The sequence below is a fragment of the Mobula birostris genome, chromosome 12 (assembly GCF_030028105.1).
Source record: "Mobula birostris isolate sMobBir1 chromosome 12, sMobBir1.hap1, whole genome shotgun sequence".
Taxonomy (NCBI): domain Eukaryota; kingdom Metazoa; phylum Chordata; class Chondrichthyes; order Myliobatiformes; family Myliobatidae; genus Mobula; species Mobula birostris.
Window position 1 is genome coordinate 110,393,933 of NC_092381.1, and position 15,650 is coordinate 110,409,582.

Sequence of the window (15,650 nt, forward strand, 5' to 3'; positions counted from 1 at the left end):
CATCCCCAGGTGAAACTGCAGCTTGAGGCCCAGTCCGCGCACATAAAAGACAACAAGCCCATATAGAATATCAATAAAAATACAACCAAACTCTACATGTATAGTTCAGACTCTTCAGTCCGTTGAAATCTTCAGTCGACCATAAAAGAGCTTCTCTTCAATTCAGAATCAGGTTTAATATCACCAGCATATGTTGTGAAATCTGTTAACTTTGCAGTAGCAGTACAATGCAATACATAATAATAGAAAAAAACTGAATTACAGTAAATATATATTAAATAGCTATATTAAATAAGTAGTGCAAAAAGAGTAGAGAGGTAGTGTTCATGAGTTCACTGTCCATTCAGAAATCAGATGGCAGAGGGGAAGAAGCTGTTCCTGAATCACTGAGTGTGTGTCTTCAGGCTCCTGTACCACCTCTGATTGTAGCAAAGAGAAAAGGGCATGTCTGGGTAATAGGAGTCCTTAATGATGGACGCCACCTTCCTAAGGCACCGCTGTTTGAAGATATCTTAGATACTAAGGAGGCTAGTGCCCATGATGAAGCTGACTGAGTTTACAACTCTGCAGCTTACTTCGATCCTGTGCAGTGCCCACACCCCGTACCAGATGGCAATACAACCAGTTGGAATGGTTTCTATGGTACACCTGTAGAAATTGCGAGGTGTGTATCAATTACACAACAGTGTCAAAATGTCAAAATCAAAGTTCAAAGTAGATTTTATTATCAGAGTACATAAATGTCACCGTATACAGCTCTGAGTTTCATTTTCTTGTGGGCATACTCAGCAAATCTACTGAACAGTAACTACAACAGGATCAACAAAAGATCAACCAGAGTGCAGGAGACAACAAACTGTGCAAATGTAAATATAAATAAATAGCAATAAATAATGAGAGCATGAGATAATGGGATAAAGAGTCATCATCTTCCTCCAGCTCCACCGTTGAGGTCTTGGTTGGATCACTCTTTGTCTGGAACCTCCCCCTTGACCTTACTGCCATGGGTGACCCTACTAGGAGGTGAAATCCAGACACAATCGCTCTTGGGATCTCAGGCACTCATAAGCCATCAAAACATGCAGAGATTTGCATCGCGTGCATCAAAACAACTCAGTGGGAATTATGCTGGGGGCAGTCCGCAAGTGTCACCACACTTCTAATATGGATCTCACTGAAACCTGTTGAATGTGGAAAGGCCTCGTTAGAGTGGCTGTGGAGAGGATGTGTCCTATGGTGGGAGAGTCTAGAACCAGAGGACGCAGGCTCAGAATAGAGGGACGTCCTTTTAGAATTAGAATCGGATTTAGTATCACTGGAATATGTTGTGAAGTTTGATAACTTTATGGAAACAGTACAATGAAATGCATGATAAATAAATGTAGAGAAAAAACCTGTTAATTAAATTATATATGCTTATTAAATAGTTAAGTTAAAATAACTAGTGCAAAATAACTGAAATTAAAAAGTAGTGAGTTATTGTACATGGGTTCAATGTCAATTTAGAATCAGATGGCAATGTCAATTTAGAATCAGAAGCCGTTCCAGAATTACTGAGATGAGGAGAAACATAAATTAGACAGAATTTTTACAAGAAAGGTCACAATTTGGACAAAACCATGAGGTTCATTTCAGTGACAAGTGATCAGATACTCTCCTCTCTTTCATCTCTCTCTCTCCCCCTCCTTCCCCCATTGGGCATTTGCAGTCGTTTTCTTTAATGGGTTCCTCTGAGGTTTATTTGTTTTGTGGCTGCCTGTAAAGAGACAAATCTCAAGTTGTATAATGTATATACATGCTTTGATAATAAAGGAACTGTGAACTCTGAAGAACAAAGTCGACCGTGTGATTGGTACCCTTTCTACCACTCTAAAGGTTTCGCTCTCTTCTCACCCTGAACACTTGTCTCTTTCCCATGGGTTCATGGGGTGCCATCTACAGGATCAATGAAAGATCAACCAGAGTGCAGAAGACAACAAACTGTACAAAGATGACAAGGGAGTGGCTATATTTATTAAGAGTTTAAGGATATTTGCAATGTCTCCAAAGGCACTCCCAAATTTCTACAAGTGTACTGTGAAACACTTTCTAACTAACTTCATCACCATCTGGTATGGGCGGGGCATGGGGGGTGGGGAGCATGTGTGGCAACTGCACAGGATTGAAGTAAATTGCAGAAAGTTGTTAAATTATTCAGCTCCATTATGAAGGAGCCATGCCTCAAGGCTGCATCTATTATCGAGAACCCTCACCACCCAGGGCATGCCCTCTTATTATTGTTAACATCAGGAAGGAGGTACAGAAGCCTGAAGAGACATGCTCAATGATTCAGGAACAGCTTCTTCCCCTCTGGCATCTGATCTCAGAATGGACATTGAACCATGAACACTACCTCACTATTTTTTAAACTTCCTGCTTTAAGCACCTACTTATTTTAACTTAGCTATTTAATAGACATGCTTATACTAGCTGTAATTCAGTTTTTCTTATATATTTATCATGTTGTTAACACATTTCACAGCATATGCAGATGATATTAAACATGGTTCTGAAGAGTCCTTAAAGTGATATCATTGATTGTGGGAACATGTAAATGATGGGGCAAGTGAGTGTAGTTATCTCCTTTTGATCAAGAGCCTGATGGTTGAGGGGTAGTAACTGTTCTTGAACCTGGTGGTGTGAGTCCTGAGGCTTTTGCACCTTCTACCTGGTGGCAGAAGCGAGAAGGGAGCATGGCCTGGGAGTTGGGGATCTCTGATGATGGATGCTGTTTACCTACAGCAGTGTTTCATGTCGATGTGCTCAGTGGTTGTGAGGGCTTTACCCGTGATATTCTAAGCCAAATCCATTATGTTTTGTAGGTTTTTCCATTCAGAGGTATTGGTATTTCCATACAGTCAGTCAGTACACTCTCCACTGCACATCTAAAGAAGTTTGTCAAAGTTTTAGATGTCATCCTGAATCCCCGCAGACTCCAAAGGAAGTAGAGGCACTGCTGTGCTTTCTTGCAATTGCACTTTCCTGTCCAGGACAGGTCCTCTGAAACAGTAACAGCCAGGAATTCAGAGATCCTAACCCTCTCCAGCTCTGACTCTCCAGTGAAGATCGGCTGATGGACATCTGGTTTCCCTCTCCTGAAGTCTATAATCATTTCCTTGGTCGTACTGACATTGAGTGAGAGGTTGTTGTTATGACAGCACTCAGTCACGTTTTAAATCTACCCTCCTGACTGCTGATTCATCACTGCTTTTGACTGGATCCACGTCAGCAAACTTGAATACAGTAGTGGAGTTGTGCTGAGCCACACAGTCATCGTTTATCTAGAGATACAACACGGTAACAGGCCCTTCTGGTCCAACTAATCCACACTACTGTTACACCCATGTGACCAATTATCCCTCTACCCTGTACGTCTTTGGGATGTGGGAGAAACCAGAGCACCCAGAGGAAACCCACACTCTCACAACCTTGGGTCATTGGTAGAGTTCTTTGAGGGATCTGAGTTTTTTTTTGTATTCTCTGTGTTTTATTAATTATAATTATCTGTATTAATGCGCTTCGGGGTTTTTATGTGATATTGTTAGATCTTCCCCAGTTTACAGTTAAGTTGCAATTGTCCTTGGATACTTCCAATTAATTCTTCAAGACTTTGCAGGTGTCCAGTTAAGTGTCCTTGGACTTTTGTCTCTTATTAGAATAGTTACTGGTTAACCCTGTAATTAGCCTGGTGGTTTATCAGCTGGGCACAGATTTTTTTGTGCACTGGAATGTATTTAAAGGGGTAGTGCCATCCTCTCAGGTCTCCGTTGTCTTGATCCCTGCCTAGTGGAGTTCTGGACGAGTTATCACGGGTTATCCAAGACCTTATAAGTTCAACTGATTAGCTTATTAATAAAATTCCTAGCTTTACTTAACCCTTCCAGTTGTCTGTGTGATCCTGCGTTTGCCTGTGAAGATACAGCGTGAGAGACACGGACTTGCGGAGGACGTACAAACTCCTTACAGACGTTTGCAGAGTCTCAAATTGTCTCTCTCGTCATCCTAATTTTGCACTAATGAGCAGGTGTACCTAATAAACTGACTATTGAGTGTAAAATCAGACGATATTGACCAATATGACGAGTTGGGAAATGTTGGTAAATGGAATGTGTGAAACAAAATTTGCTTATCTTCCTCTTCCAGAGAAGATTCACAATGAGATTGATGATGTGATTGGATCTCATCGAAGACCGGCAATTGAGGATCGGGCGAAGATGCCGTACACTGACGCGGTCATCCACGAAGTCCAGCGATACATCGACATCACTCCTCTGAGCATTCCACACATGACAACAAGTGATGTGAACTTCCGAGGATATTTGATACCCAAGGTCGGAGTCAAGATCAGTATAATGAATGTTTTATTTGTATTATTTGTAATAACATCAAAACTAAAATTAAATAATCACGTGCCAGCTATTCTGTACTTTAAAAAGTACAGTGTCCTTAACCTGCTTGTTGCTGAGGAGGAATGGTGGTGTTTGTCCATCCTGTCCGATGACGACAGGAGACCTGTGTGGGAGAGTTTTTAAACTGGACAAGCTGTTGCACTGGGGCAGTTCCACTCTCTCAACCTCAGAAGTCTGGGTTCAGTGATATGAGCAAACAGCACAAGCTGGTGTCTTCCTTGGTTGCAGTGGATGACCATGACATCTTCTGTGCCTCGTCATGTCTTCATTCTTCAGGCAGCATTAAAGTATCACCTTCATGGGCATTGGATGTCACTGTAGGTCTTACCTGCCCAGTCCGCTGGAGCTGATTTTGCAAACTAGGACAGGCCTGTCTCTGTCTCACCAGGGTATGAGGCTGCTGGCTACCCTTGCCTGCTTTAGCCAGCCTGTTGAAGTGGTGTACCGGGATGTGGCTGCTGTCACATGAGGTCCGTTACTTGGAGCCACAGGTGGGAGCAGAGTGTCCAGTAGGGGCCAAAGATGAGGGAGCTGCCCCTGAATGGACATGACAAATCCCTTCACTAGAGGTGCTACCCCTCCCTGGACATCCCATACACTCCAGGAGGTGGAATAATCTCCAGTATATTGGGGTACGCAGTAAATGGTAGGGCTTTGCAATATTAGTATGTAGTTCACTGAAACAGCACAAGAAATTGGAGCAGAATCAGGCCATTTGGCTGATTTATTATCCCTCTCAACAACATTCTCCTGACTCCGCAGGCATCTCCCCCCCCCGTAATCGTTGACACCCTGACTGATCAACAACCTGTCGACCTCCATTTTAACTGTCCCCAATGACTTGGCCTCCACAGCCACCTGTGACGATGCATTCCAGATTCCCCACCCTCTGGCAAAAGATAGACCTCCTCATCTCTGTTCTAAAGGGACAACCTTGTATTCTGAGACCAGAGACCAGGGACTGTTTTCTAGGATTAAATGTCAGGAATTGTGAAAAACTAAGTTTAAATGTACAAACCCTATTTCCAGAAAAGTTGGGATATTTTCCAAAATGCAATAAAAACAAAGATCTGTGATATGCTAATTCACGTGAACCTTTATTTAACTGACAAAAGTACAAAGAAAAGGTTTTCAATAGTTTTACTGACCAACTTATTATATTTTGTAAACATACACAAATTTAGAATTTGATGGCTGCAACACACTCAACAAAAGTTAGGACAGAGTTAAAATAAGATTGAAAAGTGCACAGAATATTCAAGTAACACTGGTTTGGAAGACTCCACATCAAGCAGGCTAATTGGTAGTGGGTGAGGTATCATGACTGGGTATAAAAGTAGCGTCCATCAAAGGCTTAGTCTTTGCAAGCAACGATGGGTCATGGCTCACCCCTTTGTGCCAAAATTCATGAGAGAATTGTTAGTCAGTTCAAAAGGAACATTTCTCAACGCAAGATTGCAGAGAATTTAGGTCTTTCAACATCTAAAGTACATAATATTGTGAAAAGATTCAGAGAATTCAGAGACATCTCAGTGCGTAAAGGGCAAGGTCAGAAACCACTGTTGAATGCGCGTGATCTTCGAGCCCGCAGGTGGCACTGCCTAAGAAACCGTAATGCTACTGTGACAATTATAGCCACCTGGGCTCGGGAGTACTTTGGAAAACTATAGTCACTCAACGCAGTCCATCGCTGCATCCAGAAATGCAACTTGAAACTGTATTATGCAAGGAGGAAGCCATACATCAACTCTATGCAGAAACGCTGGCGAGTGGACCAAAGGACTGTGGAATCGTGTGCTGTGCTCAGATCAGTCCACAGTTCAGCTAGTTTTCGGAAAAAACGGGCGTCAAGTTCTCCGTGCCAAAGATGAAAATGACCATCCAGATTGTTATCAGCGAAAGGTGCAAAAGCCAGCATCTGTGATGGTATGGGGGTGCATCAGTGCCCACGGCATGGGTGAGTTGCATGTATGTGAAGGTACCATTGACTCTGAGGCATATATTAGGATTTTAGAGAGACATATGTTGCCATCAAGGCGACGTCTTTTCCTGGGACGCCCATGCTTATTTCAGCAGAACAATGCCAGACCACATTCTGCAAGGGCTACAACAGCGTGGCTTTGTAGACACAGAGTGCATGTGCTTGACTGGCCTGCTGCCAGACCAGATCTATCTCCTATTGAAAATGTATGGCGCATCATGAAGAGGAAAATCAGACAACGGAGACCACAGACTGTTGAGCAGCTGAAGTCTTATATCAAGCAAGAATGGACAAAATTTCCAATTGCAAATCTACTACAATTAGTATCCTCAGTTCCAAAACAATTAAAAAGTGTTATTAAAAGGAAAGGTGATGTAACACAATGGTAAACATGCCTCTGTCCCAACTTTTGTTGAGTGTGTTGTAGCCATCAAATTCTAAATTTGTGTACATTTACAAAATACAATTAAGTTGGTCAGTAAAACTATTGAAAATCTTTTCTTTGTACTTCTGTCAGTTAAAAAAAGGTTATTTTTGTTTTTATTGCATTTTGGAAAATATCCCAACTTTTCTGGAAATGGGGTTTGTATTTGGCTAAGGTGTATGTAAACTTCTGACTACAACTGTATTATGGTCTCCACTTGAACCCATTGTAAAGCACTCTGAGCTACATCACCTGTATGAAACGTGCTCTATACATAATAATATAATGATACAGGATAAACAAACAAGCACAACTTAATGGATTCTAAACACACACAACATACAGAAAAACAGTGAATTAAAAGAGGAAATTGAAAGACAATGGAACATGAACAGAGTATACATTGTCCCAATAGTAATATCTACAGCTGATATCACTCCAGTTACTACACAATAGCATTAAACAATTAGTCCTACACAGCAATATTCATGTAAATCTCCAGAAATCCACAATACTAAACACCACCTGAATAGTCCGAAAGCTCCTAGCAATTGAGAAACGAGTGTGCTTGTCCATGCCTGTATGTCAGGCGTTACCAGCTTGAGCTGAGAAAAATTTTTAAACAATAATAATATTATTGCATTAATATTATAACAACATTATTATAAATAATCCAACAAAATCAGGTTTCAGACCACAAATGTATTACATTCTGTGCTCCGAGGATCAATACCACATCAGCCACTGCAGTACATCTTTTCTGGGACGTATAACGTCATCAGTCATTCTTTTAATGTGTTGAGATACTTTCTGCTTTGTGCATCTGACATAATTTTTGATCATAACCATGTCTCAACTTGTTTCTGTGTTTAGGGCATGCTTGTGATCCCTGTCCTTTCCTCTGCTCTGAAAGACAACAGCCACTGGGAGTCACCAGAATCATTTAACGCAAACCATTTCCTTGATGAAAATGGATGTTTCAAAAAGAGTGAAAATTTCATGGCATTCTCAGCAGGTATACATATACACTTATTTATTATATTGCCTGTCCTCTCTGCCCGCCTGCAAGAGAACCACAACCTTCTCATAGCGTTTGGAGGCTTGCATGCCTCAATGACCCGGAGATCTATATTGGCTGGAGTAAGAGCTTTATGCTTTGCCTCTGGGTAGGGTCACCCATGTCAAACAGGTGAAAGGGCAGAGGCCAGACTAACAGCAGTCCACCAATCCTTCAGGTTCCGGGGTTCAACTCAGGGCTAACAACTCTGACCGGTAATGAAAACTAATAGACAATTGAATGGTGGAGCGGACTTGATGGGCCAATTAGCCTAATTCTGATCCTATGTCTTAAGGTCCTATGTTCTAAAACAGAAATAGCAATGAAGAATCCTTCTACATCTGAGTGCGTCAGTATTCCTGAGTCTTCACCAGGGACTTGCATGACAGTAGTGAAAACTGAGCTACTGACATGATGAAGGAAGCCCTGAACAGTATCAAAGGTGGAGGAACTTCATTGTGATCCTAAACGCCAACGGCATAACAGGCTGCTGTTGCTCTCCACCCAAGAAAAGGGTGATCGCAGAATAAGTCAAAGTTCAAAGTAAATTTTATTGTTGAAGTGTATATATATGTCACAATTCTTTGCTGAAACCCAAAACGATCGCAATCATCAGACTTGCTGCTTTCTGTGGACCTTCCTAAACTGAGGTGCTGACTCTGGGCATATTACTCCAACTGGAGTCAGACAGAGCTAAACATCAAAGTGTGTGTGAGGAGATCCCTTTATACTGAAGCAGGAGTAGATTGTTCACTTCAGCACACACAAAAATCACACAGCAAGGATTACCCAGTGTTGTGACTGTGAATGAAGTTACCAGAGAGACATTGAAGCTGGTGGATATAGAAGTCTTTACCCCTCAAAGCAAGCAGCAGGTCATTATACTGGAGACACTCTGAGAAGAATAGGCCTCTGAACTCAAAGTACATCACAGTTTGATACCCTTAAGATCAATAGTAACTCAATAGAGTTTCGATATTTACAATAACATTGTTTACTTCAATACTTTGGGTTGACAATGCTTCATTTAGGGCGGAATGTTACTGTAGTGGTTAGCACAATGATTTCCAGTACCAGTGGCTCGGATTCAAATCCCGCTGCTGTCTGTAAGGAGTTTGTATATTCTGCCCATGATGGCGTGTGTTTCCTCCCACAGTCCAAAGACTTACTGGTTAGTAGGTTAATTGGTCATTGTAAATGGTCTCATGATTAGGCTGGGATTAAATTGGGGATTGCTGGGTGAAACAGCTCGGTAAGGGTCTATTCCGTGCAGTATCTCAATCAAACAATAAATAAATATTACTTTTAAACACCTAAATCTTCACACCAGCACTCCTGACACCATAGATTGAATAGTAATCATCATTGCCTCTCGGTTGCATTCATCCATATACAAGCATGTCAGGTCAACGGCGTGTTTCCTGGATTAAAATCAACCCCAGTCTACAGTTCCTGGAAGACCATTGTTCTGTGCTGCATTTTAAATTCAATCTACAATACATATTCAGATCTAAACACTGGATATTGTTGAAATTATTATTTTCTATATTCCATATTTCTAGAATACACCCAGCGTGTAAGATTTCTGAGCTTTCCAATTTAATTTAAGAAACATCACATAAATATGTTTGTAGTTTCTCAAAGGTGTATTCCATGATGAATCACAAGTTCAAAGTAAATTTTATGATCAAAGCATATACATATCACCATTTACAACTCTGAAATTCATTCACTTACTGGCATAGACAGTAAATTTATAGAATTATAACCATAACAGAATCAATGAAAGACTGCCTAACTGGGATGTTGAACTACAGTGCAGGAGACAAGAAGCTCTGCAAATACAAAAATAATTAAATTTAATAATAATAAATAAATAAGCATTAAATATTTAGAGCATGAGATGAAGAGTCCTTGAAAGTGAATGCATTGGTTGTGGGAACATTTCAATACTTCAGTGACGGGGCAGGTGAAGTTTTCCCCTTTGGTTCAAGAGCCTGATGGTTGAGGGATAACAACTGTTCCTGAATCTTATGGTATGAGTCCAGCGTCTCTTGTATCTTCTTCCTGATGGCAGCAGCGAGAAGAGAGCATGATCTGGGTGGTGGGGGTCCCTGATGATGGAACCAGGAGACAAGGGCAAAATATATTGGTTATTGATTACTGTGTTAGTAGCCAGTGATCTAGGTTATTCATTTGGAATTTAAGTTTGGATCCAACCATGAAAGCAGCAGAATTTAAATTTTAGTAATTCAATAAAGTGGAATTTTAAGAGTTAGTTCAAAAATGCCAGCTATGAAGTGACTAAAAAATGAACTGGTTGATGAATTTGGGTGCGCTCCACAGTAGCGTAGTATTTTGCACATCACCATTACAGACTGGGTGTTCTGAGGTTCAGAGTTCCATTCTGGTTCCGTTTTGTGAAAAGCCTCTGTACGTCCTCCCAGTGGAATGCACGAGTTTCCCCCCCGGTGCTCTGGTTTCCTCTCATTGTCCAAAGTTATACCAGGTAGGTTAATTGGTAATTGTAAATATTCCTGTAATTGGGGCAAGGTTAATCGGGATTGTCACAGGTTGCTGGGGTGGTGTGGCTCGAAGGGTCAGAAGGCCAACACTGCACCGTATTACTAAATAAACAAATAAATGTCCTTTTTAGTGTGAGAAAGGAAATCTTGTGCAGCAACTTGGTGTGGCCTAAATGTGATACTGACACAGCTAGTAAGCTATTTAGTTCGAGGACAATCAGAAATAAGCTAAGGATGAATTTTAAAAATAGGCCTAACCTGGACCCAACATATTGATGCATCTCATAAGGCAAGACAGCGGTTATATTTCAATAGGAGTTTAAGGAAATTTGGTCTGGCACCAAAACTATTCTCAAATTTCTGCAGTTTCTACTGTGGAGAGCATTCTAACTGGCTGCATCACCATCTGGTATGGGATGTTGCTACCGTGCAGGATCAAAGTAAGCTGCAGAGAGCTGTAAACTCAGTCAGCTTCACCATGGTCACTAGCCTCCATAGTATCCAGGATATCTTCAAGGAGCAACGCCTCAGAAAGGTGGAGACCATCATTAAGGACCCCCATCACCCAGGTCATGCCCTCTTCTCATTGTTAACATCAGGAAGGAGGTATAGAAGCCTGAAGGTACACCCTCAGTGTTTCAGGAACAGCTTCTTCCCCTCTACCGTACAATTTTTCAATGGACATTGAACCCACGAATACAACCACAATATTTTTAAATTTACTACTTTTTCACTACTTAACACTTATTGTATTTAATGTATTTTTCTCTATTATTATTGTACTGCTGCCGCAAAGACGACAATTTTCACAACATATGCCGGTGACATTAAACCTGATTCTGAAGAAACAAAATGCTGAAGGAATTCCTGCAGTGTTTATTTCTTAGTCCAGATTCGAGCAACTTGCATCTCTTACATCAATAGAAAGTCATTTGGGAAGAATGATTATAATATCCAAAAAGTTTTACATTCAGTTTGTAAAGAATAATACAAAACAGGTCATAAATTAAAGAGCTTAAGGTAAAGGAACCCATCGGAGTCTGTGATCATAATATGATAGAATTCACCCTGCAATTTGAGGAGAAGCTAAAACCATATGTACCTGTATTACAGTGGAGTAAACGGAATTACAGAGGCATGAGAGAGGGGCTGGCCAAATTGACTTGTAAAGAACACTGGCAGGGATGACAGCAGAACAGTAATGGCTGGAATTTCTGGGACAATTCAGAAGGCACAGAATGTGTACGTCCTGAAGAGGAAGAAGTATTCTAAAGGCAGAATGACGCAACTATAGCTGACAAGAGAAGCCAAAGCCAATATAATAGCCAAAGAGAGGGCATATAATAAAACAAAAATTACTGAGAAGTTACAGGATTGGGAAACTTTTAAATACCAACAGATGTCAACTAAAATGTCATTAGAAGAAAATTGAATATGAAGGTAAACTAGCCAATAATATTAAAGAGGGTACCAAAAGTTTCTTCAGATATATAAAGTGTATATGACAGATGAGAGTAGATATCAGACTGGTGGAAAATGATGCTGGAGGGGTAGTAATGGGGGACAGGGAAATGGTTGATGAACTGAATAAATACTTCAGAATAGATTAGATGAGATTAGATTATGAGGACACACAGTCCTCTTTTATTGTCATTTAGTAATGCATGCATTAAGAAATGATACAATGTTTTTCCAGAATGATATCACAGAAACACATGACAAACCGACTTAAAAACTAACAAAAACCACGTAATTATAACATATAGTTACAACAGTGCAAAGCAATGCCGTAAATTGATAAGAACAGACCATGGCACGGTAAAAGTCTTAAACTCTCTCGAAAGTCCCATCATCTCACACAGACGGTGAACCTCCAGTGCCACAAACTTGCCGATGCAGCATCCTGGAGGCATCCAACCACAGTCCAACTCCGAGTCCATCCGAAAACTCCGAGCCCCCGACCAGCTCTCTGACACCGAGCACCCAGCACTATCTCTGCCGAGCGCTTCGACCCCGGCCCCGGCAATAGGCAAATCCGAGGATTTGGGGCCTTCCCCTCCGGAGATTCTCAATCGCACAGTAGCAGCGGCAGTGAAGCAGGTGTTTCAGAAGTTACTCCAGGTGTTCCTCCGTGCTTCTCACGGCTGTCTCCATCAAATCAGGATTGTGCATGGCCTAGTTAACACATACGACATCATTCGGAACAGCCGCGCGCGCTGCGTCGCGCCGCCATCTTCTCCTCCCTCCTCGCATTAATATACTTAAATATATTTTAAGTAATTATGTGCTGAGTGCCGTAACTAACCTTTTACAAATTTTTCTTCAAGAACATTTCTGTACTCTTGCAGGGAAAAGAATGTGCCTGGGAGAATCTTTGGCTCGCATGGAACTCTTCCTTTTTTTGACCAGTCTCCTGCAGAGCTTTGTCTTCAAGCCCGTCATCGATCGCAAGGACATCAACATCTCAACAGATGCAAGTGGAATTCTGGTTGCACCTCATGTCTATGAATTCTGTGCCGTCCCTCGCTAAATCACCTGGAGCCTCTTGAATTTTAGCAGTTGATGTTAAAAATTATTTAGTTACTAGTATATATTTAACATCACAAAATTTGGTTATTTTCCATTTACTCATTCTCACTGTAGTCCAACGTGTCAGTCCACGGCCACCTCATGTCAAGGTGAGACCATCCTCAGGGTGGAGCAACAACTTATATTCCGACTGGGTAGCCTCCAACCTGATGGCATCCCCTTCTGTTAAAAAAATCCCCTTCCCCTCTTCTTCTATTCCTCACTCTCACCTCTTACCTCCTCTCACCTGTCTATCACCTCCTCCTTCCCTTTCTACCGTATGTGACCCGTTGATTTCCTCCGGCATTTTGTATGTATTGCTTTGGATTTCGAGCATCTACAGAATTTCTCATGCTTATTATTATCCACAACTAGTGCCTTTTTAACAGTGATTATTAGTTATAAGTATACCCAACAAAAATATACAAACATTTCGGGCAGGTGGGGCTCATCAGCTGTAGTTGGCAACTCAACTGGGAGAAGAAAAACACTTCTACTCAAACCCCTGCTGCCTTGCAGCTATACCCACTCATGGGGAAGCCTTCGTGAGCAAACCCCCCAAAACAATCCAGAGCTGGAGTCCACAGGCAGCCCTATGTTGTTACTGGAAGCATAATTCACATTTTTTAACCTTTGGTTCAACTCCTCTGATGTCTCTGCATCCTCTGCAGCTGGAAGTCAAGTTGTCATTACTTAGATAAGAGTGGGATTCTTTGTTACACACCTAGTGAGTGCAGCTCTAACACTGAAGAGGTTTGACTCCCATCTTCAGAAGACCATTTGGTTTGGAGCTCGGCTGAATATCTGGGTGCTTGAAGCCAGAGAATATGTGCAGAAGTGGAGAGAGGATAGGCGACTGCGTTTGGGAACCTGGGTGCATGTGGTGGTGAAACAGACCATGAGATAGAGAAGCAAAATTAGGCCACTTGGCCCATCAAGTCTACTCCACCATTTCAACATGGCTGATCCATTTCCCCCTCAGCTCCTCAGAAGGGCATCAGGTCACTAGGCGACAGCACCAGTGAGGCAGCACACACAACAGTGTCCCTGAGTCAGCACTCCCAGACTGAGTGTTGAAATGGCTCTGGCCAGTAATCAGAGGTTGACATCCTCAGGATCATTAATGTGTAGCACAACAGTATAATGCTATTACTGTACCAGTGACTTGCTTCATTTCCCACCGCTGTCTGCGGTGAGTTTGGACATTCTCCCTGTAGTCACATGGGTTTCTTCCAGGTGCTCTGGTTTCCTCCCACAAACCAAAGACATACAGGTTAGGGTTCATGAGGTGTGGGTGTTAGCTCATCCACTGACTGCTATGGTCATTGAGGCAAAAGACATACTTGAAGCTGGAGAATATGTGCAGAAGTGGACTGCACATGTGCAGAAGTGGACTACACTGTGTCCATATCCCTTCATCTCCCTTCCATCCATGTGCCTAGCCAAGCCACCCACCCACTGTGCTGAAGCGCTACCCCATACATCACAGGAAAGACGTACAAATCTCTTACAGAGGGTGTCGGAATTGAACTCTTCGATGTAAATGGGGCAAAAAAATCGAATCTTTAATCTGCTGATGTGGCCCCGATTTGGGGAATCTATATTATATTAGAAAATCTTATATCTTGTATCAGTTATTCAGAAACCATAGGATAGGTTGAAACTACTGGATTATTATTAAAACCTCACATTCTGATCATCATGCTGTTGATTATCTGTGTATTGAATTTGCGGTTATAATATTCTTTATTCAATATTCTTCAAATATATTTTACACTTAAAAAGATCATACTTTCCTATTTGGTCACACAGAAATAATATCAATTTAATATCAGAGTGTATACAGTATACATCCTGAAATTCTTACTCTTAACAGACATTCACAAAACAGAAAAACCTGAAAAACTTCTTTGTTTAAGGCAAGTGGTGAACATGGCCACTGGGAAGGTATGCTCTGTGCACACCTTTAACTAAGTATGTTTGTAGAATATTTAGCCCGGTAGTGTCTGTAACTTGGGGTACATGAACGTGTGGTTGAATTTTTACTGGATGTTATACTTTTGTCGACTTAGTTACACTAATTGGGACGTTATTGGAACGCTAACTAGATTGTTAAAGTTCAAAGTAAATTTTATTATCTAAGTGCCTATGTGTCACCATATACAACTATGGATCTGTCTTGAATATATTCAACAATTTTACAACCTTCTTGGCTATAGAATTCCGAAAAGTCACTAGCCTCTGGGTGGTGAAATTCATCCTCATCTCAGTCCAGTGGAATCATCGTAGCATATCGAATAGTACAGCCCAGGGACAGGCCATTTGGCCATCAGTGTTGTGCCAAACCAAATTTGGTCCTCAAATTTATCAAAGCAAATCAAGCTAATCCATGTCCAATCTACACTGTGTCCATATCCCTTCACCTCCCTTCCATTCATGTGCCGATCCAACCCACCCACCCACTGTGCTGCAGTGCTACCCCATACACTCACAGGAAAGACGTAGAAATCTCTTACAGAGGGTGTCGGAATTGGACCCTGAACTCTGACGCCCCGAGTTGTAATAGCATCACGCTGACTGCTATGCTACTTGGCATTACTAGGGTTAGTCGGGGCACTGTTTGATGCCGACAAGAATAGGATGTGCC

General features: G+C 41.6%; 1 protein-coding gene across 1 annotated transcript in view; it reads left to right on the forward strand.

Moving 5' to 3' along the window:
* Positions 1-14,694, forward strand: part of LOC140206183 (cytochrome P450 2C19-like) — a 45,153-nt gene extending 30,459 nt beyond the window's left edge. Inside the window, exons 7-9 of the mRNA XM_072274467.1 lie at positions 4,183-4,370; positions 7,727-7,868; positions 12,784-14,694. Coding sequence (XP_072130568.1) covers positions 4,183-4,370; positions 7,727-7,868; positions 12,784-12,965 — 512 coding nt within the window. The 3' untranslated portion in view covers positions 12,966-14,694. The remainder of the gene's footprint in view (positions 1-4,182; positions 4,371-7,726; positions 7,869-12,783) is intronic.
* The last annotated feature ends 956 nt before the right edge of the window (positions 14,695-15,650 follow it).